Source organism: Dendrobates tinctorius, unplaced genomic scaffold (assembly GCF_039654945.1).
Source record: "Dendrobates tinctorius isolate UK_male_01 unplaced genomic scaffold, ASM3965494v1 ptg000184l, whole genome shotgun sequence".
Lineage (NCBI taxonomy): Eukaryota > Metazoa > Chordata > Amphibia > Anura > Dendrobatidae > Dendrobates > Dendrobates tinctorius.
In genome coordinates, this window is record NW_027361851.1 from 5,884,194 (window position 1) to 5,909,174 (window position 24,981).

Genomic DNA, 24,981 nt, shown 5'->3' on the forward strand with positions numbered 1-24,981 from the left:
AGCAGGACTGCTGCACACAAAAGTGTGGAAAAATGAACGCTTGGTAACTGGGCAAAAAAGAGGATGAAAAGTATTTTTGCTTTTAAAAAAGCAGTTTGCACAGCAGTGTGAAAACAGCAATGCAGCTTTCAGGGAGCCTTATAAGGCAGCCTAATAACTAACAGAGCTGATGCACAAAAATATAGCCTCCCCTGGCACTGCACACTAACTGTTGTGTTGTACAGGCAAAATCGCTAGCAGCAGAAGCAGTTTTTTGGATCTTCTTCCCTGCCTAACGCTCTCCCTACAGTATCAGCAGCAGCAGCAGCTCTCCCTATGCTCAGATCAGCAGAAGTAAGATGGCGTTCGGCGTGCATGCCCTTTTATAGCCCGTGACGCCACACAAAGTAAGCCAATCACTTGCATGCCCTTCTCAAAGATGGTGGTGACCGCTGCCTATGTCATTGCGTTGCCCACAGTGTGCGTCCTCCATGATTGGCTGAAAAAGGGCACTGAAGCATCATTTGAAACATGACTTTGGCGCTCTGGTCGCCGACCTTGTGGCCGACCTCACGCTAAGGTCGGGTTTCGATTCATGAAACCCGACTTTAGCGAAAGTCGGCTACTTTTCAATTTGGCCGACCTGTTCGCTCAACTCTAATTGTAGGTAGTGGTAGGCAGAATTGTCCATCTAAGGACTCAATTTGGTAGTCAGTTGCTTTCCTGCCCGCTGTTGTCACAGTACCTGCACATGTCTTTCATGAGTAAGGAGTGCTTGGTCCTTTGATGTTGAATAGGTCAAAGAATGCTGATCTAGCCAGGGATTGATTACTTTGATCATCCAAGATAGCATACAGTCTTACAGCTTTGTATCTATGGCCCTTTGGGTACACTCTGACGAGGCACATTTTAGAACAAGATCTACTGTCTATTGTCCCTTTACAGACTTCGGTACATTGTGAAGAGATCTCTGGCATAGCTGCATCAGTGCTTCTTTCCTCCCCACCATGCTCACTCTCAGCTGGTGTGTTTTGTGCACTGCATGGAGCTGGGCCAGGGTGTAAAGCAGTGTTGTGATCTGTGGTGCCACGTTCTGTGCATTTTACACTAACCTTACAATCCTTGGCAAGATAAGTGGAGGACTAGCAGCACTTGTAGCAGATACCATTCACTTTCAGGAAGCTTCTATGATCTGGCATAGATTTTCCTCTGAAGGCTCTGCATTTCAGGAGAGGATGAGGCTTCTGACGGAGTGGGCACTGCTTGTCAGGTTTTTGTACCTTTTTCTCTGATTGAGAGCGGCCAGCAGACCTGTAATTGGAACTTGGAGAAGAAACACAAGTGTTGTGCACTGCCACAGATGTTCTGTGTGGGTTTGCAGCTGGTGGTGGTGCGGCATATGACATTGCAAAGTCAAAGCTGGGATCATTTCTGACTGTTGCTTGTTCCTGTATAAAGTCTACACAAACGGCGAATGGAGGGAATAAAACACTGTGTTTATATTTGTACGTGGAACCACGGGTGAGCCACTTGTCCTGTAGATTGTAGGGCAACTTTTGGACTATAGGGTTAACCTCTTTGGCTGTGTCAAGGTATGCAAGTCCTGGTAGGTTATGTTCACATTTGGCAACTAGGACCTCCTTTAGCAGGTCACCTAACTCTCTTAGTTTTGGGAGACGTTTGTTAGAAATTTTTGGAAAGTCATTGATTCTTTTGAACAAGGCTCTCTCTATGACCTCTGCTGAGCCGTAACACTCATCCAGGCCTCTCCCAGAACTCTTTGAGACCGATTTGAGGGTGATTTATGTTAATGTCTCTGATCCTTACTGCATGTTTGACTGACTCTTCTCCTAGGTATTTGACTAAGAGGTCCATCTCTTCCCTGTGTTGTAGCCCCAAGTCTCTAGTGACATTTTGAAAGGAAGCTTTCCAAGCTCTGTAACCTTCAGCGTGGTCAGTAAATTTCATGAGTCCCTTGGTAACCAAATCACATCATGTGAATATCTTAGCAAGTTCTGTTGTGAACCAGTTGTCAGCAGAGTATACTGGTGATGGGTCACCCTGATAGTGAAATGAGGTGTATTCATAACTGTTGGTATCCTCAGGGTGGCGCCAGCCGGTGTCATATTGCTTCGGTCTGACATGTGGTGTGTCAGCAAAGTGTTTCACGTTGGTTACCTGGTGAGGGGCAAGGTAGACATTAGCAGAGTTACTTTGCTCCACGTTTTCCTGGAGTTGAGCCTCATGATGACCTCACTTGCTTCACTGTATGTGTATTGCTCTTGGTTATAGTTTGGATCAGGAAGTTCATTAACATATTGAGATGTGCGTTGTGGTGAATCTTGCAGAGGCAACTTCAGACTTGACGCACTGCTACGGCTATGCAGGTTAGGGTTGTGTGCGGCTTCTAGTGCTTCTGCCTCGGCTAGTGCTGCAGCAGCCTCTCTTTTTACTGCTAGGCTCTCTAAGGCAGCATCCACACGTGCTGTCTCTAACTGCGTCTTTCTCTCTTGCTCATCTCTTTCTAAGCGTAACCTTCTCTCTTGATTCTCTCTCTCTATGCGTGACCTCTCTTGATCTTCTAGGCGTGCTTTCTCTAATTTAAGTTTCATCTCTTCTTCAGCATAGCGTGCTCGCATTTTAGCGGCTTCGGCATTTGCACGGGCAATGGCGACTGCACTGCTGATGAATACAGTCATTGAGGAGATGGATGTAGCGGATTTTGTCCTGTGATTTGTGGGACATGGTGTCTTGGAGGGATGCTTGGCTGTGCAGAGATTGCTGTAGCTCTGTTAGTCTCTAGGTAGCCGGTGGCTAGAATCTCACTAGATGGATTTCTGCAGTTTACTAGTACCTGCAAGCTGGATGAAGAGCTGTCTTTTCCTTGTATTGCACTAGCTGGATGGCGCTGTGTAACTGGGCTCTGCAGGATGGAAGACTCTTCTATATTTGAGTTCTCACTAGCTGGATGGCCGCTGTTCACTGCAGTTCTGCAAGATGGAAATCTCTTCTCTCTGTGTTCCCACTAGCTGGAAAGTCAGTGTTTTACTGTTCGGTCCTCACTAAATGAACGGAATTCATGTAGCTTATGCAGGCAGCTAAACCGCTATACCAGGGTCCAATAAGGGAGACTGTAGTTGAATCTATTTTTATCGAACGCAGGGTATATTGATGTGGTAAAACTACAAACAGAAACAGATACATAGAATCAGTACTGGGTTCATGGAAATACACAATATACATACAGTGGGGAAAAAAAGTATTTAGTCAGTCAGCAATAGTGCAAGTTCCACCACTTAAAAAGATGAGAGGCGTCTGTAATTTACATCATAGGTAGACCTCAACTATGGGAGACAAACTGAGAAAAAAAAATCCAGAAAATCACATTGTCTGTTTTTTTTTCATTTTATTTGCATATTATGGTGGAAAATAAGTATTTGGTCAGAAACAAGCAATCAAGATTTCTGGCTCTCACAGACCTGTAACTTCTTCTTTAAGAGTCTCCTCTTTCCTCCACTCATTACCTGTAGTAATGGCACCTGTTTAAACTTGTTATCAGTATAAAAAGACACCTGTGCACACCCTCAAACAGTCTGACTCCAAACCCCACTATGGTGAAGACCAAAGAGCTGTCAAAGGACACCAGAAACAAAATTGTAGCCCTGCACCAGGCTGGGAAGACTGAATCTGCAATAGCCAACCAGCTTGGAGTGAAGAAATCAACTGTGGGAGCAATAATTAGAAAATGGAAGACATACAAGACCACTGATAATCTCCCTCGATCTGGTTCTCCACGCAAAATCCCACCCCGTGGGGTCAGAATGATCACAAGAACGGTGAGAAAAAATGCCAGAACCACGCGGGGGGACCTAGTGAATGAACTGCAGAGAGCTGGGACCAATGTAACAAGGCCTACCATAAGTAACACACTACGCCACCATGGACTCAGATCCTGCAGTGCCAGACGTGTCCCACTGCTTAAGCCTGTACATGTCCGGGCCCGTCTGAAGTTTGCTAGAGAGCATTTGGATGATCCAGAGGAGTTTTGGGAGAATGTCCTATGGTCTGATGAAACCAAACTGCAACTGTTTGGTAGAAACACAACTTGTCGTGTTTGGAGGAAAAAGAATACTGAGTTGCATCCATCAAACACCATACCTACTGTAAAGCATGGTGGTGGAAACATCATGCTTTGGGGCTGTTTCTCTGCAAAGGGGCCAGGATGACTGATCCGGGTACATGAAAGAATGAATGGGGCCATGTATCGTGAGATTTTGAGTGCAAACCTCCTTCCATCAGCAAGGGCATTGAAGATGAAACGTGGCTGGGTCTTTCAACATGACAATGATCCAAAGCACACCGCCAGGGCAACGAAGGAGTGGCTTCGTAAGAAGCATTTCAAGGTCCTGGAGTGGCCTAGCCAGTCTCCAGATCTCAACCCTATAGAAAACCTTTGGAGGGAGTTGAAAGTCCGTGTTACCAAGCGAAAAGCCAAAAACATCACTGCTCTAGAGGAGATCTGCATGGAGGAATGGGCCAACATACCAACAACAGTGTGTGGCAACCTTGTGAAGACTTACAGAAAACGTTTGACCTCTGTCATTGCCAACAAAGGATATATCACAAAGTATTGAGATGAAATTTTGTTTCTGACCAAATACTTATTTTCCACCATAATATGCAAATAAAATGAAAAAAAAACAGACAATGTGATTTTCTGGATTTTTTTTTCTCAGTTTGTCTCCCATAGTTGAGGTCTACCTATGATGTAAATTACATCTCATCTTTTTAAGTGGTGGAACTTGCACTATTGCTGACTGACTAAATACTTTTTTTCCCCACTGTAGCATACACATCTGCACTATTAGCTGAGCGGGGTGAGAGCTAACTAAGCTGGTTAATATGAGAAAGAAATCATATACAGGGAGCATGTTTACATACCACCGATGCTGACACAAGAGGAGTAGAGGAATGAGATGTTCGCTGAATGCAGGCTGATAGAAAATGGCAGAGCAGTACAGCGCTTTATGGGGTTCATAAATTACTATTGACAATATATTCCCCACTTTTTGACTTTGGTAGCTCCCTTGGTGGCCCTCACCAAGAAGGGAGTGAATCCCAAGTTATGGTCAGAACCTGTGTCCAAGGCCTTCTCCTCCATTAAGTCCCATTTCACTAGCGCTCCCATTCTACATCGCCCCGATGTAGATAAACCCTTCATTCTGGAGGTGGATGCTTCTTCTGTTGGTGCTGGAGCGGTCCTGTTCCAGAAGGACACTCAAGGTTGGGAGCACCCATGCTTATTTTTCTCCAAGACCTTCACACCGGCTGAGAGTAATTATTCCATCAGGGACAGGGAGTTGCTAGCAATGAAGTTGGCCTTTTCGGAGTGGAGACACCTCCTGGAGGGGGCTCACCACCCTTTCCAGGTGTTCACTGACCATAAGAACTTGGTATATTTGCAGACGGCCCAGCGGCTGAACTCTCGTCAGGTCAAATAGTCCCTGTTCTTCTCCCGGTTCCACTTTACTCTACATTTTCTCTCCGGGGAGAACAACGTCCGAGCCGATGCTCTCTCCCACTCCATGGTGTCAGAGGAGGAGGAGGAGCCTCAACTGATTGTCCCTTCCGAGAGCCTGAGGACAGTGGCTCCAGTTGCTCTTGAGTCTGTACCTCCGGGCAAGACATTTGTCCCTGCCCATCTGCGACCATAGGTCCTCTTTTGGGCTCACTCGTCCAGGGTGGGTGGACATTTTGGGACAAAACGGATATCTGAGCTTCTGGCGAGGATGTACTGGTGGCCGCCTATGGCCCGTCACGTCAGGGACTATATTCAGGCGTGTGTCTGTAGCGCCCAGAATAAGACCCCTCTGCAGTGGTCCGCTGGGCTACTTCACCCCCTGCCGGTGGCAGACAGGACCTGGGAGACGGTCGGCATGGACTTTGTGGTGGTTCTGCCCAAGTCCAGGGGCAGCACGGTTATCTGGGTTGTCACCGACCATTTCTCCAAAATAGTGCATCTGGTGCCTCTCGCGAGGTTACCTTCTGCACGGGGTCTGGCAGCGCTGTTTATTAAACATATCTTTCGCCCCTTCATGGTATGCCGGATAAGGTAGTCAGTGATCGGGGCCCCCAGTTTGCATCTTGGTTTTGAAGAGAACTCTGTAGTCTCCTCAGCATTGAGCTGAATCTCTCATCGGCCTATCATCCCAAGACGAACGGGCTGGTAGAGAGGGCCAACCAGACCCTGGTCACATATCTACGACACTTTGTCTCGGCAAGGCAGGATGACTGGGCATCACTGCTACCATGGGCGGAGTTTGCGTTGAACAATGCTGTGGCTGATTCCACCAGTAAGACCCCATTCCTCCTCAACTACAGCCATTACGTCCCTGTTCCCATGCCCGTGTCTTCCACTGTTTCTAGGGTGGCAGACTGGGCGGTGGAAGCACGTGACGTTTGTGACTGCACTCAGGATGCCATCCGGGCCTCCAAGGAGAGAATGAGGGCCTCCGCTGACGCACACCGGCGCCCCGCTCCGACCTTCTCCCCTGGCGACTTAGTGTGGCTCTCCATCCGTAACATCAGGCTGCGGGTCGAGTCCACTAAGTTCGCACCTCGCTACATTGGTGTTTTCAAGGTCCTTGAACAGGTCAACCCTGTAGTCTACCAGCTGGTCCTTCCCCCACGCCTGGGTATCACTGATACATTCCACGTTTCTCTCCTTAAGCCCGTTCGCATGTCCCGGTTCTCCAAGTCATCTGCCGGGACATCAAACTTGTCCTCGGACGAGTTTGAGGTGAACGCCATTTTGGGCTGCAAGGTAGTAAGTGGGAAAAAAGTATTGTCTGGTGGATTGGAGGGGTCATGGCCCGCAGGATCGGACCTGGGAACCAGTGGAGAACATCTGAGCTCCATTACTCATTGCGGCCTTTGAGCGTAGAGAGGCACAGGGGGGAGGGGGGCAAAGAGGGGGGTAGTAATGTTAGGCGTCAAGTTTCCCCCACTGCACAGGGGAAATCTCAAGCCATGTCCTCTGCGGTCTCCCATTCCACTGTGGCCGCAGAGATTCCTGCTGAGCAAAAATGTTGGTCCAGGGTCTTGTGGTTAGCGTCAGCGCCTGTCAGTGGCTAAGCTTTATGCCACTGTGCTTCCAGGTCAGCACCTCACTTAGCGCCATATTGTGCCATCCAGGTAGGAACATACGTATCGCATCTACTGCAGCGCCAAGTGCTGGTGAGTCTAGAGGGACTCTGACCCTGTGTCTTGGGGCACAGTCCTGTGACTTTACACCAGCGCTCACTTCGCCGAGCTCTGCTGTGAGCTTAACAGGCTTCTGCATTTATATTCAGTGGTAATGCGGCTCTGTGAGGCAACACAGTCCGCCTCGTACACACCGGGTGACGTTAACCCTCGTGCGTTCATTTATTATATAGCCATATAGTGTTTGCCATTACTTAGCAGCAGTATTCCATCTCTGCACGGTGGACCCCAGGCTGTGAACGCAACTCATTATTATTTTATTATTTGGTGCGTTCATCCAGCCTAACACTCATGGCACAATGCAATTTTTTTTCTTTTCAAAACAAAATCTGTCAGTAGGGTCAAGGGACATAGGCGCAGTCACACAATGCCATATCTCCCAACTTTTAAAGACAAGGAGGGATGTATGTTGTCATTTTTCACCTATTTAACTCCCTTAGTGTTATCACCCACAAAAAATACACTCCTATTTAATTGATATGCATGTGGGCTGCTTTGATTTGCAGTCCCAGTCCGGCCCTGAGTGGTATATACACTCAAAATACGGAGTAAGTCTGGGTGATAACAAGAACACAATGCATGTCTAATATTGTACAGCCAGCTGAGCTCAGCAATACAGCAGACCCAAGGTCTGAGGGACCAGTTTAGGAGAAGGTTGTGCAGTTGACCATGCCTGCAGCTAGCAGAGAGCACACCTATAGAGAAGCAGAGCTGTGCTGATCTACATCCAACTATTTTAATAGAGGAAGGATGTAATAACATGCCAGAGGTGATAAATCACCCGGAGCTTGTCCCCACCCCCAGCCCTGCGCTGCTCCCAGGCATCTCCACGGTGAGAGGAGCTCATTCTCAGCCCTGCTCTCCTACTGCAAACGTCGTCTGCCAGCATGGACCTGAGGCTCCTCGCTCTCCTTACTTTACTGCTGGGGATGATCTGCTCCTCAGAAGGTAGGTAGCCATGGACCATCCACCACTCCATATCACCAAGAACAATGGTTGGAGTTTGCACATAAGTTTTACAAACTCTTCCTGCTTCTAAAGTTCTTGTAACATAACAAGGCAGAATGAAGCCCACGGGTGGGGAGCTGGGATGTTTTCTGGAATCCTGAGTGGGAACTAGGTCAAGTCACTCTTTGGTTTGTTCCTATGTGGCTTTTCTACAGGTAGGGTTACTGCCAACCTTGCGTCCTGCTGATGTCTCCACATGCAGCCATTTCTGCATTACTATTTTTCATCTGCTTTAACCCATTTTCTTTTGCTAGATAAATACAAAAAAGGTCCCCCTCCCCCCTCTGGACTGTAGTCAGTTTCTTTTAGAAATATATTTTCGTGCTAGCTTTATCCACAAAGAGATCTGCGCAACTCTTACATGGACAAATGCTAAACTACGACTCCTGAGCCAGACACATCAGTGAAGCTCCCAGACATTTGTAGTTTTGGAATAAAGGAGGCATTATGAAATAGATCAGTAATGTTTTCTGCTTGGAATGTGTGCCACACAGTGGGGACCTAATTGGTGTCCATGCCCCCTTTACAAGCATTGCCAGCCATCCTTGAGGTTCAGCAAAGGTTTCTTCCAATAGTTCAGTTCAGCATATTGGTAACTGCATTAAACTTCGAAACAACAACAAAATAATGATATGTTTAATGAAAATAAGTTCTGACAAGGGTAAACCGAAGCCATTCATCATCTTGTGTCGTGGTCTAGGGGTCTAATTCCAGGTGTGCTGGAACACTTTGTCATCGCTTGTTTAATTAGCCATTAAACCATCTCGGAATCCTGATGTTTTTAGGCAGGGCCTTCATGGCTGAATTCTGTAGTCAGCAGTGATTTGGATTGGGGTTGTAAATCTTTAGAAGGTTGTTATTTTCAGATCCAGATGTTTAAGCTGTCAGTATAGATTCTAATATTGGTCTGTTCTCATGTATTACGGTGCATAATTGATAAGTGTCAATGCTTTGGCTTTTATTCATAACTTCTACTATGTCAGCAATGTTTCTGTGGCAGAGCGGCTTCATGTAGACATAACATTACACGTATGCATTCACATACTATACTTGATATATCTATCCTGAGGAAAATGTGTTGCACATATAGTAATTTATAAACCTTCTCAAAATGTGAATAAACCAGAAAAAGTCCAAGAATATAAAGACTTTAAAATAATTTTATTCTTGACACGAAACATTAAAAGAACAAAAGAGAACCAGCATAAATTGGACATAGTAAAATACCATAGTGCAAGGAGATAATAATAATAACAACATAGTATACACTGGGACCATGATCAAATAACTAGACCATATATAATCCTAACATAATCTATATAAAGTGCAGTGGTAAACAGACATAAAATCTGAGATAACGTGCATAAAAGGTGTAATAAGGATTATAAATTCCCTACTTCCCAACTCCATCGCACGTTTCACCTACCGTTGCTTTCTCCTTTTTCTCCTTTTATGCACTTTTCTCTTTTAATGTTTCGTGTCATTAATGAAATTATTTTAAAGTCTTTATATTCTTGGACTTTTTCTGGTTTACTCACATTTTGAGAAGGTTTATACTGTGTATAGTGAATATCCGAATACGATTTATGAATATTGAGTGAGTTGATCTCACTAAATTGTTGATATACATCTAATAATTTAATAGAAACATCCAGCTATCTGAGGAGTCCTGGTCCGCACCTGGGATTCCTTTATTTCTTATGATCACATTGAAATTTGTATCTTTTGTTTTGCCCTGAACATCTCTGTTAATGGTGTACATTCAGGAGACCATCTCTCTCTTGTCTATAATAAAATCACACAGGAGTTTGTAGGGGATTGGGGACAGTTAATTTAACTATTTTCCATTAAAAAGAAAACCATAAACATCATTAGCATAGGAAGATAAAAGAATCCCCAGCCCAAGAGGGTGTGTGAATAGTCCATGGATCCTGTCCTCTGGTGAGCTTCGCAGATCTCTCACCTTCTATCTAGTGGTGGTATATCAGTCTACAACATCTGGAAAGCATAAATGTATCTATGCCAGCTAAGCTCCTCTATAAGACCTTCCCCTAAAAGTTTAACTTTTCCAATGGCCTTATAATCTTTAGGGCTGATTCAAAATTTCCAATGGCCTTATAACCCTTAGGATCTTGATGAAAAGGATATATTTAGTCATAAATATTGACATACTGTTATGGCATGATGTATTCAGATGTCGCGTTAATAAATAATCTTTATCTTTTTATATAGCGCTAACATATTCCGCAGCGCTTTACAGTTTGCACACATTATCATCACTGTCCCTGATGGGGCTCACAATCTAAATTCCCTATCAGTATGTCTTTGGAGTGTGGGAGGAAACCGGAGTACCCGGAGTAAACCCACGCAAACACGGGGAGAACATACAAACTCCTTGCAGATGTTGTCCTTGGTGGGATTCGAACCCAGGACTCCAGCAAAGTAATAGAAAAATAACAAAGACTGCACATCCAACACCAATAATCCTGCAGTTATAAATAATATTCTTATAAACTGAATTCTTATAGGGCTCTGAGGTTTCTCAGTAAACACCTCGTTGAAAAGGGCAGCACGGTGGCTCAGTGGCTAAGGTGATTACTGAGAAACCTCAGAGCCCTATAAGAATTCAGTTTATAAGAATATTATTTATAACTGCAGGATTGTTGGTGTTGGATGTGCAGTCTTTGTTATTTTTCTATTACTTTGCCCATGATTGTCAGTACATTTATCAATATAGTTAATTTACCATGTGCCCAATGCTATAGATATGCTACATACTACACTACAGATACACATCTACAAGCACTAAGATTCCCATAGTTCAATGAGACACAAATAGCCTCCAGTAAGCATTAACTATGAAATCACTGAACCCCCTATACAGTAGGAGCATTTGGCTACATTGTTTGATCTAACCATTCAATATCTGACTCATTAGAATATAAAATTATGTCAGTGTCTAGGAAACAATGGCTTGACAATAAGTCATATTGGGTTCTGAAGCAAAATTATGTAGTGATGAACCATGAGCCCACTATTCCCATACTTAGCAGGCACTAATCTGTCCTCACTGTGTGGTCACTGTTCACATTTTCTGTAGGCACTAGGTTGCCTTGACATTGCAAGGACTATAATTTAGCAGATTTTTGTATCTGGAGGTATTTTTTCTAATAAGTGCAGCTGACCACCCCTGTTCCTTATCTCCCCCATGTTACAGATATCTTTATGTATACATATTCTAATCACCCGCAACACTGGCTGCAGCCAGACACAAATTCAATTACAACCCTATGTATATTTATATGGGATCAGATAAGCCCAGACAGAGATCAGGAACGTATGCCTGGTCCATGTTTTATTATTATTTTTATCTTGTGCTTCTGGTTGAACAAATTATTAAACAACATGTATGTCAATATCTGGTTAAGAATGAAGTGATTAACCAGAGTCAGCATGGGTTTGTAACTAATTAGTCTTGTCAGACTAACTTAATTTTCTTCTATAACAGAATCACTGACTGGGTGGATCAGGGAAATGCAATAGATACAGTATAGTATATCTTGACTTCAGCAAAGCATCTGACAAAGTATCTCACACAATCCTTATTGAAAAATGACTTAAGTATGGAATGGACAAGGCAACTGTTAGATGGATTCATAACTGGCTTAGTGATCGGACCCAAAGAGTAGTTGTAAATGGCTGCACATCCAGTTGGAAGAATGTCTCAAGTGGGGGACCACAGGGCTCTGTTCTGGGTCCTGTATTGTTCTACATATTTATCAATGATTTAGATGAAGGAATTGATGGTAAACTGATTAAATTTGCTGATGACACAAAGTTAGGAAAGATAGCTAATACTAGAAAAGAGAGAGAGGATTCAAAAAGATATAAACAAACTAGTGCAGTGGGCAGCAACTAACAATATTTTTTAACAGGGAAAAATGCAAAGTACTACATCTGGGCAATAAAAATGAAAGAGCATATACAAAATGGGAGGAATAGAGCTAAGCAACAGCACATGTGAAAAAGACTTGGGTATACTAATAGATGACACACTGCACATGAGTCAACAGTGTGATGCAGCAGCAAAAAAGGCAAATGCAATTCTGGGATGTATTAACAGAAGCATACAGTCTAGATCACATGAAGTCTTTATCCCCCTCTTCTCCTTTTTGGTCAGCCTTCATCTGGAATACTGTGTCCAGCTTTGGCCACCATATTTTAAAAAAGACATCAGCAAACTGGAGCAAGGTCAGAGAAGAGAGACCAGAATGGTGACCAATCTGCAAACCATGTCCTAGGAGTTATGGTTACAGATTTTGGGAATGTTTAGCTTTTTAAAAAGAAGACTGTGAGGAGATTTAATAGCTGTCTACAAATATCTCAAGGGCTGTCACATAGTAGAAGGATCATCTTTATTCTCATTTGCACAAGGAAAGACTAGAAGCAATGGGATGAAACTGAATGGGAGGAGACACAGATTAGATATTAGAAAAAACTTTTTGACAGTGAGGATGATTAATGAGTGGAACAGGCTGCTACGAGAGGTGGTGAGTTCTCATTCAATGGAAGTCTTCAAACAAAGGATAAAGAGACATCTGTCTGGGATGATTTAGTGAATCCTGTTTGAGCAGGGGGTTGGACCAGATGATCAAGGAGGTCCCTTCCAACTCTACCATTCTATGTATTTAAAGTGTATTTAATGGAAATACTTTTGTGCCAAAAATGACAATAGATTTCTAGGTGTGATACCTGTCATGGTCACGCATGACTGGACACAGCACCTCCAGCAGGGCGGATTTAGATGACATGCGTGACCCTGGATAAACCGCCTCCAGCTGGGTGAATTTAAACAATAAAACGTGCAGCTGGATACACCGCCTCCAACTGGCGAATTTAGGTAATACACGTAAGTCTGTAAACCCCGCCTCTAGTAAGGGAAATTTAAACAATAAAGGGAAAACCTGGGTAACAATAACAATGGGGGCCCTGCAATAGGGAACGGGGAAGTGGAGACCTCCTGCACTCCCGAGTCAGTGTCTCTACACCCCTAATGTTCCCTAGGCCGGTTCCGCACCGGGCACTGATCAGGAACCTAGAAACCCTGACTCGCCCTGCACTAGTCCCTTACTAGTGAAGAGGACGGTGCGGAAACTGATCCCACCACTGCACTAAACACACATAAGGAAAAGTGACAAAACAGGGAAACACCACTTAGCTTTGCTATGTTGCTATAGCTCCCAGCAACAGAGCCCACCACCTGCGTGCATCTTTTCCTCCGACCGGATCCAACACCATAGTGCAGCCTTGGAGCAAACAGAGTCCGCCACCTGCGTGCAGCTGTCCAGAAACAGAGTCCAGCATGTGAGTCCAGCTTTCCAGCAAAAGAGTCCAGCATGTTGATTCCAGCATTCCAGCAACAAAAGTCCAGCGTCATGAGAGCAGCTCTACACCATAGCTGCCACTCCACCAAGCCATGCAAGAACTTCTTGCTGACACCATAGCTGCTACCCCACCAAGCCATGCCAGCCCTCCTCGCAGACACCATAGCTGCCACTCCAGAACTCTGACTGAGCTGCCCGCAACTCTCCTTCAGCTCCATCCTTCACCCAGGCTTGCGTGTAACTCAAGACTATCACCAACAGTGATTGACACACCTGACACTCTTTTATAGAGCAATAACACCTGTTACATAATCATGTGCACCAACTAAGGTAACCAGAGTGCAATGACCCTACTGACCACTGGGGGGAAAGCTAGAACTGAAACCACCACAGTGCAATGACCCTAATGGCCACCGGGGCAAAACCACACTTTAGCACACAGCTAAAGGAAAAAAAAGTTTACTTTGTACATTTAATCTGTCAGATCCAACCTGGGTCATGACAGTACCTTCATTGGCTAACTAAATAAATAAGTAAATTTGTCTGACGGAGGATCCTCTGCTCTGAAAGCTTGTGAAGATAATATTTCTTGTTTGCCAATCAAGGTATCACTCTCAGAATACGCTTGTCATTTTTGGGAATAAACGTATTTCCATAGATTTTCTGGCTAGCAAGATGCCACAATATCATTTTATATTGTCCTTCATTCTGTATCTTAAATATTGTGCTAAAAACTATACTGATTTCTAGTTAATTTTGGCGCCTTCTTGAATTGTTCACGTGCTCTACTTGTTTTACGGTACATAAGCTTTTTACCTGTTTTACACCATTACACTGAATTATTTACATGGCACAGACATAAATATTATAGGTTCCTGCAGATAAATAGTCTAGATATTCTAAAGACTTATAATATATTAAAGAAAGAGACTTTTTAGTCAATGAGAATGAACTCTGCTTTTATGACATTTTCATACTTCAGTATTAATTTATCGATTACATATAATTGTGTGTGTGCCCTTTACATATTTTTTTTATAAATACCTCTTTATTTTTTCCCTATTCTTGCTTATCAGTTTTTTCTTTTGTGTCAGTATCAATATTTCCTGTTTTATGTGGATGAATTTTAAATTTTCTTTTTTGTGGTAATTTTCATTTGCTTTTATCTACCATTGCAGGAAACTGTTGATTCATTTGTAACCATAAATAATGTGACAAATTGAGGCATAAATCTATCCTTAAAATGTTCTATACCAGTAGCACAGGCACACAATAAGTCCTGCTATTTACTAGAACATTGTATTATCTGGTCATTACAAGCCAAGTGATAAGATATTTAGTAGCGTTGCAATAATTGACACTTCTCCTGTGCTAAAGAAACAACCAGTTTTTACAATCTTTATGGGACTCAATTACTAAAATATTTTACAAGCTTTCCATGACTAAGGACAAGCAGCAGAGGGAAAGTAGAGAGGGAAGCAATCAAAGATAAAGGATCAGATGAGATAAAAGGAACTACTGGAGAAGAGACACCTTTGTAGTGCAAACACCCAAGTACCTGTCCACTCTATAAGCCATTACTCTAGAAACTTCAGGAAAGCATTGCTATTTCTAGGGTCAAACAGTCTCCAGCTTTTGACCTACCATTGACAAGTAAATACCTAGATGCCACTTAGAAAAGCTGAAGAATTCATGACTGCTGCAATCTAATAAATAATGGTGTTCATGTTAAGAGAGGGTCATTTTCCAGCTTCTAAAATATCCCCAAAGGAAAGTCTGTGGCCTGTAGTAATAGCCATTGGAGGACTAAGGCTAGAAGATCTATCTGAGATATGAAGCTCTGGAATTCCTATGAAAACAGAGATTTTAAGGTTGGTTGCAGATGCCTCCATGAAAACAAAAAGTTAAACTGAGTAACCCTCTCCCCCTTCTAGAGAACATACGGCTTTAGCTTCAGTGACAGAAAAAGTGGAGAACTGCAGGGTGTCCAAAGATAGAGTGACATTTAAATTGGATAATTGTGGCTAATGTGGGTCTGCGTCCAGTGGTGTCTGGTTTGAGCTTGGGTTTAATTTTCAGATTCCAATGACTGTAATATAATACAGTGCTCCCTTACACTTCCTGTGCGTTCCCACGTCTGACTGAAAATACAACGTGAAGGCACAATTTACCCTTAAAACTGCACAAACTTTCAGTAAAATAGATATCCAACAATGATAGCAGAAATACTTAATAGCGTATTATCATCAAGTATGATTAATTCAAATGCATTAAATTCCCATGACCTGCCTTGATGGGGCATACAAAATAGACTTGGCAAAAATAAATTACAAAAATAAAAATGGAGCGATAAAAAACTGCACTGAAAAGGTGTAGATACCTAGAAATAGTGCCTATGGGTCTGGTATAGCAGCTCGGCCCCATGCCACTGAATAGAAGACACATCTATTCCATGTCTCTTAAAACAATTAAACAAAGAGAACCATAATAGTGATTGGGTGCAGAAAATCTGTGTGCTCTTCTGCACAGGCCAGCAAATTGATAGTTTAATCTCTTATAAGTACAACTCCCAGTTTATATCTTAATTATATACATTGACTAACTGAAGACCCCGGCGTTACCTGGGCATAGTAACTAACTATGGTTAGTTATAACAAATTATAATTAGATCTATATATATATATATATAAAGCTGAGTGTATAGCCCCACCCACTGCACATAGCCAAATTCACTATAATATCCCACATCATCCCGTCAGCCAGAGCTACTGGACTACTACCCCTAATATCCTACATCATCCTGTCAGCCAGAGCCACCAGACTACTACCCCTAATATCCCACATCATCCCGTCAGCCAGAGCCACCGGACTACTACCCCTAATATCCCACATCATCCCGTCAGCCAGAGCCACCAGACTACTACCCCTGATGTCCCACATCATCCCATCAGCCAGAGCTACCGGACTACTACCCCTAATATCCCATATCATCCCGTCAGCCAGAGCCAACAGACTACTACCCCTAATATCCCCCATCAGCCAGAGCCACTGGATTACTACCACTAATATCACACATTATCCTGTCAAAGCCACCGAACTACTACTCCAATATCCCCCATCATCCCATGAAAGCCACCAGACTACTACCCCTAATATCCCTCATCATCCCGTCAGCCAGCGCGACCGGAATACTACCCTTAATATCCCACATCATCCGGTCAGAACCACCGGACTACTACTCCTAATATCCCACATCAGCCCATCAGCCAGAGCTACCGGACTACTACCCCTAATACACTACACTACAACCATAACTCCCAAGCAGCATGCCCGCTGTCTTGGGGTCATATTCGACACCGAACTTTCCTTTACTCCCTATATCCGATCACTCACTCACTCTTGTCACCTACATCTTAAAAACATCTCCAGAATCCGACCTTTTCTCACCTTTGAAACTGCTAAGACTGTCGCTCTTATTCATTCTCACCTGGACTACTGCAACTCTCTTCTGATCGGTCTCCCTCTTACCAAACTTTTTCCTCTCCAATCCATCTTCAATGCGGCAGCCAGGGTCATATTTCTGTCCAGCCGCTTCACTGATGCCTCCATCTTTTGCCAGTCATTACACTGGCTACCTACCTACAGGGTCCAGTATAAACTCATCTCTCTCACCCACAAAGCTCTCCACAGTTCTGCACCACTTTATATCTCCTCTCTCATCTCTGTCTATCGCCCTACACGTGCCCTCCATTCTACAAATGACCTAAGACTAACATCCCCCGTAATCTGAACCTCGCACCTCTGTCTCCAAGACTTCTCTCGTGCTGCGCCAGCTCTCTGGAATCCACTTCCCCAGACGATCAGACTGATACCTAGCCCCGACCTATTCAAGCGCGCTTTGAAATCCCATCTCTTCAAACAAGCCTACCACATCAACTACTCAGTAAACTAACTTTTCCCTGTTCCCTCCTTCCAAATATTATTCTGAATCTGCACTCTACTATTCATCTCCACACCCTCCATGCACACGATAACTGCACTTGATACTTGATTATTGCACTTACACACACGGGCTGATGACTGGATTATGCAGCTTTATATGACAATCCCTATTATAATTGCCAGACCTGAAATAAGAATCACTTTTCACCTACTGTCCCCCCCCATTTTCTTGTAGATTGTAAGCTTGCGAGCAGGGAATTCACTCCTAACGTCACTGTTTAAATTGTCTTAAATTGTATTGAATTTATTGTCTGTACATGTCCCCTCTTTATTGTAAAGTGCTGCGGAATATGTTGGCGCTACATAAATAAAAATTATTATTATTATTATTAATATCCCACATTGTCCTGTCAGCCAGAGCCACCAGACTTCTACCACTAATATCCCACATCATCCCATCAGAGCCACCAGACTACTACCCCTAATATCCCACATCATCCCGTGAAAGCCACCGGACTACTACCCCTAATTTCCCACATCATCCCGTCACAGCTGCCAGACTACTGCCACTAATATCCCACATTCCACTAGTTCTCTAGTATGCACCACCCTGTAAATAGTTAACATAGGAGGGGTTAGTTGGGGAGTAAGGTAGCAGGGTTTCCTGGTTTAGTCAGTTAGGGCGAGGAGCTCTTAGTGCTCTGGTGGGCAAGATGCCCAAGCTACCCAATGCCCCGCAACATTAAAAAAAGTGCCCAGCCATCCAGAGACAGTGTGCCAGCTAGTGAAGTGACAGCTGAAGGGAAAAGAGATTGAGTTTTCCTCAGAAACAGGAGATTCAATTTTCCCAGGAAGAATACTGCATTGCAGAACTTAGCAGGACAGACGGGCGGGTCACTCAGGATGTGGAGATAGCTAGTATGGGTGGACTCCCTTGGTGCTTGAGCAAAACAGATGTGGGACCCCCTGTATGCAGTGAGCGTACACAGCGAGGACACCGGAAAAACGTACAGTGCAGTACATCCCAATCTCAAGCCACGTGACAGGGAGAGGAGAGAAGGGAAAGATGCAGTATCGTGTAACATGAAAACTGTAGTTGTTGATGGAATGTATCTGGATGTGCTGTGAAGATCCAAAAGTAAAGTTTTGCATTTTGAGTTGTATCTGGACTGTGTCTCTGTTTATTCAGAAGTGGCTGGAGGTAACCCTAAGGACTGGAGTGAAGATCCTGATGACGCAGGGAGTGAGCAGGCAAGTACGTTGCCAGAAGATTGTAATTTTCATGTAGGGGAAGGCCAGGGCATGCAAAGCCCGCTAGACTCATCCACGACTACTGTCTTGGCTGACTCCTACACTTGACGTAGTCATCAGGATGCCAACAAAGTGCAGCGAGGGAATGCTGCAAGTGATGAACTTGATGTGACTGAAGTGGACAGAAAAGAAAGAGGTGAAGATTTTGAGGATGCTGTTAATTTGCCGGATGTGACTGAAATCCTGGACTTGTCTAACAACTCTAATACGAATATGGCTACTCCAAAGATGGTGGATATTGGCATGCAGATGAAGAACAACAACCTTGACCGCCTCGCTCTGTGGCTGTCCTGATGGAGAATTGGCGCAAAAAGCTGTCTGGCTTAGTCTGTGGCCTAACCATGGTGCCCACCCCTGGTGGGAACGTCTAAGAAGAAGAACCCGCCTCTTACAACAGGATACAATAAAATGGGTGGAGCGACTGGAAGCGACTCCACCCTGGAATGGGTGGGGCCCAGAGGAACAACCCATGTGTAGCTACCCAGCATAATTACATGACATGGCGCTGGCAGCGATGCACCACTCATGCACCCGACACTGTGGTGGCATAGGCCGCATAGAGAGGAAATGGCAGCAGGAGGTGGAAAGAACCTTACCCGGATGACGCAAGGACGGGATCAGCGAATGGTACCTGCCACCTGTGGAAGAAGGTCCCTGGCGGCTGTCAGAGCCTGAGTCATCACATCACCATGAGCCGGAATGCCATCTTCTGGAGCCAAAACCAGCCACCTCCCCGACGGAGCACCTGCCGGAGGAGCATGCCTCATCGGAGTCGTGGAAAGCTGAGTTGCCGTTTCCGCAACGACTGGAGCTGGAGCAGGAACCTCATCGGAAGGCAGAACCATTGTGTCTGTAGTCCGATCCACAGCTGCAGCGGAGACCGAAAGCAGTGACAACCTCTGAGGAGACTGTGTCGGAGATAAAGGCCACGCCAGAACTTTGCCAGCAGGAGCTGAAGTATGCAGGCGCGCCCACGGAGGGATCTGACACCTGCGGGGCGGCCACGGCTGATTCATCAAGGCCTCCAGTGGAGAGTACGGCGACTCCTGACACAGGAAGGACCCCACTCAAGCAGGACGAGTACGGACAGTGCTCCACAAACAACAGCAGTGAGTGAGCCCCTACCCTTGAAACCGGAGGGCTGGTCCTTACCGCGGTCTTCCACCCCACCAGGCTGTACTGTCCCATGACCCTCTGTCCTATGGAGCAGGCCCTTGGATTTGACCCCCAGCCATCGGGGATGGGAGAGTATGCCCATGGAAGGCGTAGGTGAGAAGTCTGGCGTTTCCCGGGTTCGCAGAGCAAAACAGGGCCAGTCTTTACCCCTAGTCAGTCCGCATCGATAGTGGACATTCTTGCAGAAACGAAGCGCCAAGAGAAAGAGATTTGAGTCCAGTTACATTAGCACGGGAAGGGCGCTATGGCCAGACGCCGATCCCGTGGACAATGAGTTTATACCAACGTGGACCAGGGGTACAGTTTTATCCGGGAGGCAGGGACTGATGATAAAGTCTATTTTAATGCTGCCTCAGTAAAACATGGGCAACCCCTAATGGAAAGAGACTGTATCTCCTACTTCAAAGAGGACTGCCCCAGAGGCTACTATGAGGTAGCTGTGACATTGTGCCAGGAGGAGGACAGATTGGAACTACAGTATAGCCGAGCCCCCCCACAAGAACGATCAGTGTCCCGTGTGACATCTACTTCCAGCACTACCCCTGCTGTAGCGAGGCAGCCCTCTTCAGCTCATTCCCGGGCATGGAACCCAAATTAAAAGGTGGCACAGGGCATGTGCCGGTGAACTATGGTGCGTGAATAGTAAAAAAAAAAAAAAAAAAATAGCTGTTAAAGGTTATGCTCATTGGACTTGTGATAACCGGGACTGTTCTGGATCCCTACAGGCCAAGGAGCCCTGTTATGATCCCAGAGCCAGGAGCAAATGTGGCCGGTACGGTCTAAAGTGAACGTTAAGTTGTGAATACGTTTTTGTTACACCTGTTGTGCCCCTTCTCTTAAATAGCAGGACTTTTTTCTTTCATTAAACAATGGGTCCATGGACTGATGGACCTGATGTGGCTGTGCTGCAGCAATGGACTGCGTTTTTGGACTAGGCAGCCCACACCTGAAGCACGGGACCGTGTTGTGCAGAAAGGGAGGGGGACGCCTCTCTTAAGGACGGAGTACCTAAAAAGGTGCCTGTTTGTACAATATTGTTTTCAGATTGACGGTGCCTTCGGATGGACTATATCCACACACCCACTTGTTTTTAAAGAAGAGGTGGACATTTACTTCATCACGTTGAGCTGTTGTATACGTGTTCTCCCTGCTTGGAGTATTCTATGTAAACAGTAAAGTTTTGTTTTTAAGCATAGTATTGTCGGGGACGACATTGGTAAAAGGAAGGGAAAATGTAGGAGGGTCATCATGGCTGTCCTGTATGTCTATATATATATATATATATATATATATATATATATATATATATTGTTGAATGCCATTGTAATACTGTTATCCGGTTGCACAATGTAGATAATAGGGACAGTGCAGTGTACAGCTTAGACACTAGATGGGGACATATAGTTCTCTAGTATGCACCACCCTGTAAATAGTTAACATAGGAGAGTTTAGTTGGGGATTAAGGTAGCAGGATTTCATGGTTTAGTCAGGGCGGTGAGCCCTTAGTGCTCGGGTGGGCGAGATGTCCGACCTACCCAACGCCCCGCAGCATTAAAGAAAGTGCCAAGCCATCCAGAGACAGTGTGCCAGCTGGAGAAATGACAGCTGAAGGGAGAGGAGATTCGAGTTTTCCCAGGAATACTGCATTACAGACAGTGGCAGGACAGACAGGCAGGTCACTCAGGATGTGGAGATTGCTAGCATGGGTGGACTCCCTTGGTGCTGGGGCGAAATGGATGAGGGGCCCCTTTATGCAGTGAGCGTACAAAATAAGGACGCCAGAAAACATACAGTGCAGTACGACCGGATCTCGAACCGGGTGATGGAGAGGAGAGAAGGGAAAGATGCAGTATTGTGTAACATGGAAACTGTAGTTGTTGATGGAATGTATCTGGATGTGCTGCGAAGATCCAAAAGAAAAGTCTTGCATTTTGAGTTGCATCTGGACTGTGTCTCCGTTTATTCAGAAGTGGCAGGAGGTAAACCTGAGGACTGGAGTGAAGACCCTGGTGATGCAGGGAGTGAGCAGGCAAGTACATTGCCAGAAGAATGTAATTTTTATGTAGGGAAGGTCAGGGCATGCAAAGCCCGCTAGACTCAGCCATGACTACTGTCCTGCTATGTGTGGCTCCCCCTGTTATATGTATGGCTCCCTGGTCCCGCATAGTTCTCCGGTCCCTCATGGCTCGGCTCCCCCGCTCTTTGCATGGCTCACCCCTTGTTCAATAGTTGTATGCATGGCTCACCCTCCCCCCATCCTTCTCATGCCGTTGCTGCATCTCCGTTGTCCCGGCACGACAGCTCCTCAGAGCTGAGCGGTCATGTGGTACCACTTATTAAGTTAATGAATATGCACTCCATGCCTATGGGAGTGGAGATGCGAGTGCATATTCATTACCTTAATGAGTGGTACCACGTGACCACTGCACACAGGAAGAGCTACCACCACTGGGACGGAGATGCAGCGACGGCACGAGGAGGGTGGTGAGTATGATGTCTTCTGTTAATCGGCAGCTGCAGCTGTCACTGTGCTACTACCGCCGGCTCCTGACACTGCTCTGCCGCTCCCCTGCCGGCTTTCTGGTCAATGACTCTTGTATAAGCCGAAGGGGGTGTTTTCAGCAAAATGTGCTGAAAATCTTGGCTTATACACAAGTATATACGGTACTTAGAATGTATTGGAATGTCTCCATGAGAAAGTACACAATTGGGCAGCACGGTGGCTCAGTGGGTCCTGGGTTTGAATCCGACCAAGGACAACATCTGCAAGGAGTTTGTATGTTCTCCCGTGTTTGCGTGGGTTTCCTCCGGGTACTCCGGTTTCCTCCCACACTCCAAAGACATACTGATAGGGAATTTAGATTGTGAGCCCCATCGGGGACAGCGATGAAAATGTGTGCAAACTGTAAAGCGCTGCGGAATATGTTAGCACTATATAAAACTAAAGATTATTATTATTACTAAGCTATAAAACTATTTGCTATTGTGAAATACAGAATATTGCAAATATATCTTGGGTATCTAAAGTGAAAATATTATAGAAATAATACGTTATTGATGGAACATTCTATTGAAACACAGTGGGGGGCATATGTATCAAGGTTTTTGGGTCTTTTTGGTGGGGAAAAATCTTACATTTTGGCACACACAATTTTTGCCCATAAATGTTTGGCTTTTTCTGATACCAAGTGGTCTTGGTTAGCTATGCAATTGAGGTTTTATTTATATTTATAAATTGCCACTTTTTTAGACAAACACAGAAAAATCGCAAACTTTCTCTACTACGGAGTAATAATAATAATTTTATATTGCACCAACAAACTTTGCAGCATTTTACATTTAAGAGTAAGAAGTGTAGTAACATTTCTAGACTGCATTCTAAGATGTTCCAAATTGTGCAATACTTTGATTATCGTAATTTGGCGCAAATCATAGCAACATAACCAGAGAAGTGATTTAAGAAAACCCTCAGATAATAACTTCTACCCCAGTGAGTGAAACTGATTTACAGATAGAATCTGCAAATATACATGTAAGTATGAAATGTAAGATCACAATCTTTTACAAGACACCTAATTGTAGCCAGGACAGAAATGTTTACGTTAACACATGCACTTTCTATAAATTTCACATTTGACACTGGTCCCGTTTGGCAGCACACTGACTACCAACTCCCTCTATGTTAATCATACTGAGACGTTCCAGGCTGACCCTTTTACTATAGTTATACACAGATGGATGATATATGCAGTAGACAGACCCAAGAATGCAGTGAGTGTGTGCCACACATTAAGTGACTAATATGGCTCTTCAAAGATGAAACACGGTTTTGTCATGTGAAATTCTCTGCTAGAAGCAGACGACTAATGAAAACAAGTTAAATTGTGTGTAAAAATTCTGGATGTGTGTAGAAACGACTCAGGCGCCTTGATATTATAACAAGCACTGTAATAAGCAGCTAAAACTATAGTTGAAAATCTAACATTTAATTTAGGTCAACATTAAATCAGATGGGTTGTAAAATGCATCCACCTCTAAAAATAAGATGATTGTCTCATCACAAATAACAACTCTCACATTACAATCAAAGTTGCCATCAGTTACTTGTTTCTCCGAAATGGTCGCTGCATAGAACATAAACAACAGGGTCTACCAGAGCATGTTGTGTCTGGTTTACGTTTTTTCAAGTCTACTGTATCAGTTGTCATCTGACATTTTCATTAGTTTACTTCAAATGGGAGAATGAGCTCAAATACATAACTTGTAGCATTTTCTTATACTTTTCTTATCTGGCTCTTTGTAGGGTTCTGGTACAATAAGGATTGTGCTAGAAGAATGCGAAGATCTCATAGCAAACTATCTGTTCTCTCCGCAGTCTCTCTCCAGTGTTACAATGGCACAATGGAGGCAAAAAAATCCAGATGGCTGGATATATGGCAGCCCAACCTTATAGAGGAGGCTTCAGCTTGAAACATCCAGCTCTGTGCTGCCACATTGTTATTGGCAATGCGAGAAGACCATAATAGCATACAAAACATTAAAGTATAAAACATAAGATTGTGAAAGTGTAAAAATGTAACCACCATTACATCTTTCTTTGGCATTGTTATCCTAAACCGAATAATGTAACACTTTGATTGTCACCCAATCTTCTTAGAGATCGCTTACTACAATTATTATAAGCTAGCTGAAGAACCCAGCAGGCATAGTAACTAACTGTGGATAGTTATAACAAATTATAATGATTATATCTATCTATATAAAGCTGAATGCATAGCCCCGCCCATTCCACATAGCCACACTCACTCTGATATTCCACATCATCCCATCAGCCAGAGCTACCAGACTACTACCCCTAATATCCCACATCATCCCATCAGAGCCATTGGACTACCCCTAATATCCCACATTATCCCCC

At 44.3% G+C, this 24,981-nt stretch overlaps 1 protein-coding gene across 1 annotated transcript in view; it reads left to right on the forward strand.

Annotated features, from left to right (window-relative positions):
- The first annotated feature begins 8,051 nt into the window (after positions 1–8,051).
- The window catches only part of CXCL12 (C-X-C motif chemokine ligand 12), a 302,060-nt gene continuing 285,130 nt past the window's right edge, over positions 8,052–24,981 (forward strand). Inside the window, exon 1 of the mRNA XM_073552082.1 lies at positions 8,052–8,190. Within this exon, the coding sequence (XP_073408183.1) occupies positions 8,130–8,190 (61 nt within the window). The 5' untranslated portion in view covers positions 8,052–8,129. The remainder of the gene's footprint in view (positions 8,191–24,981) is intronic.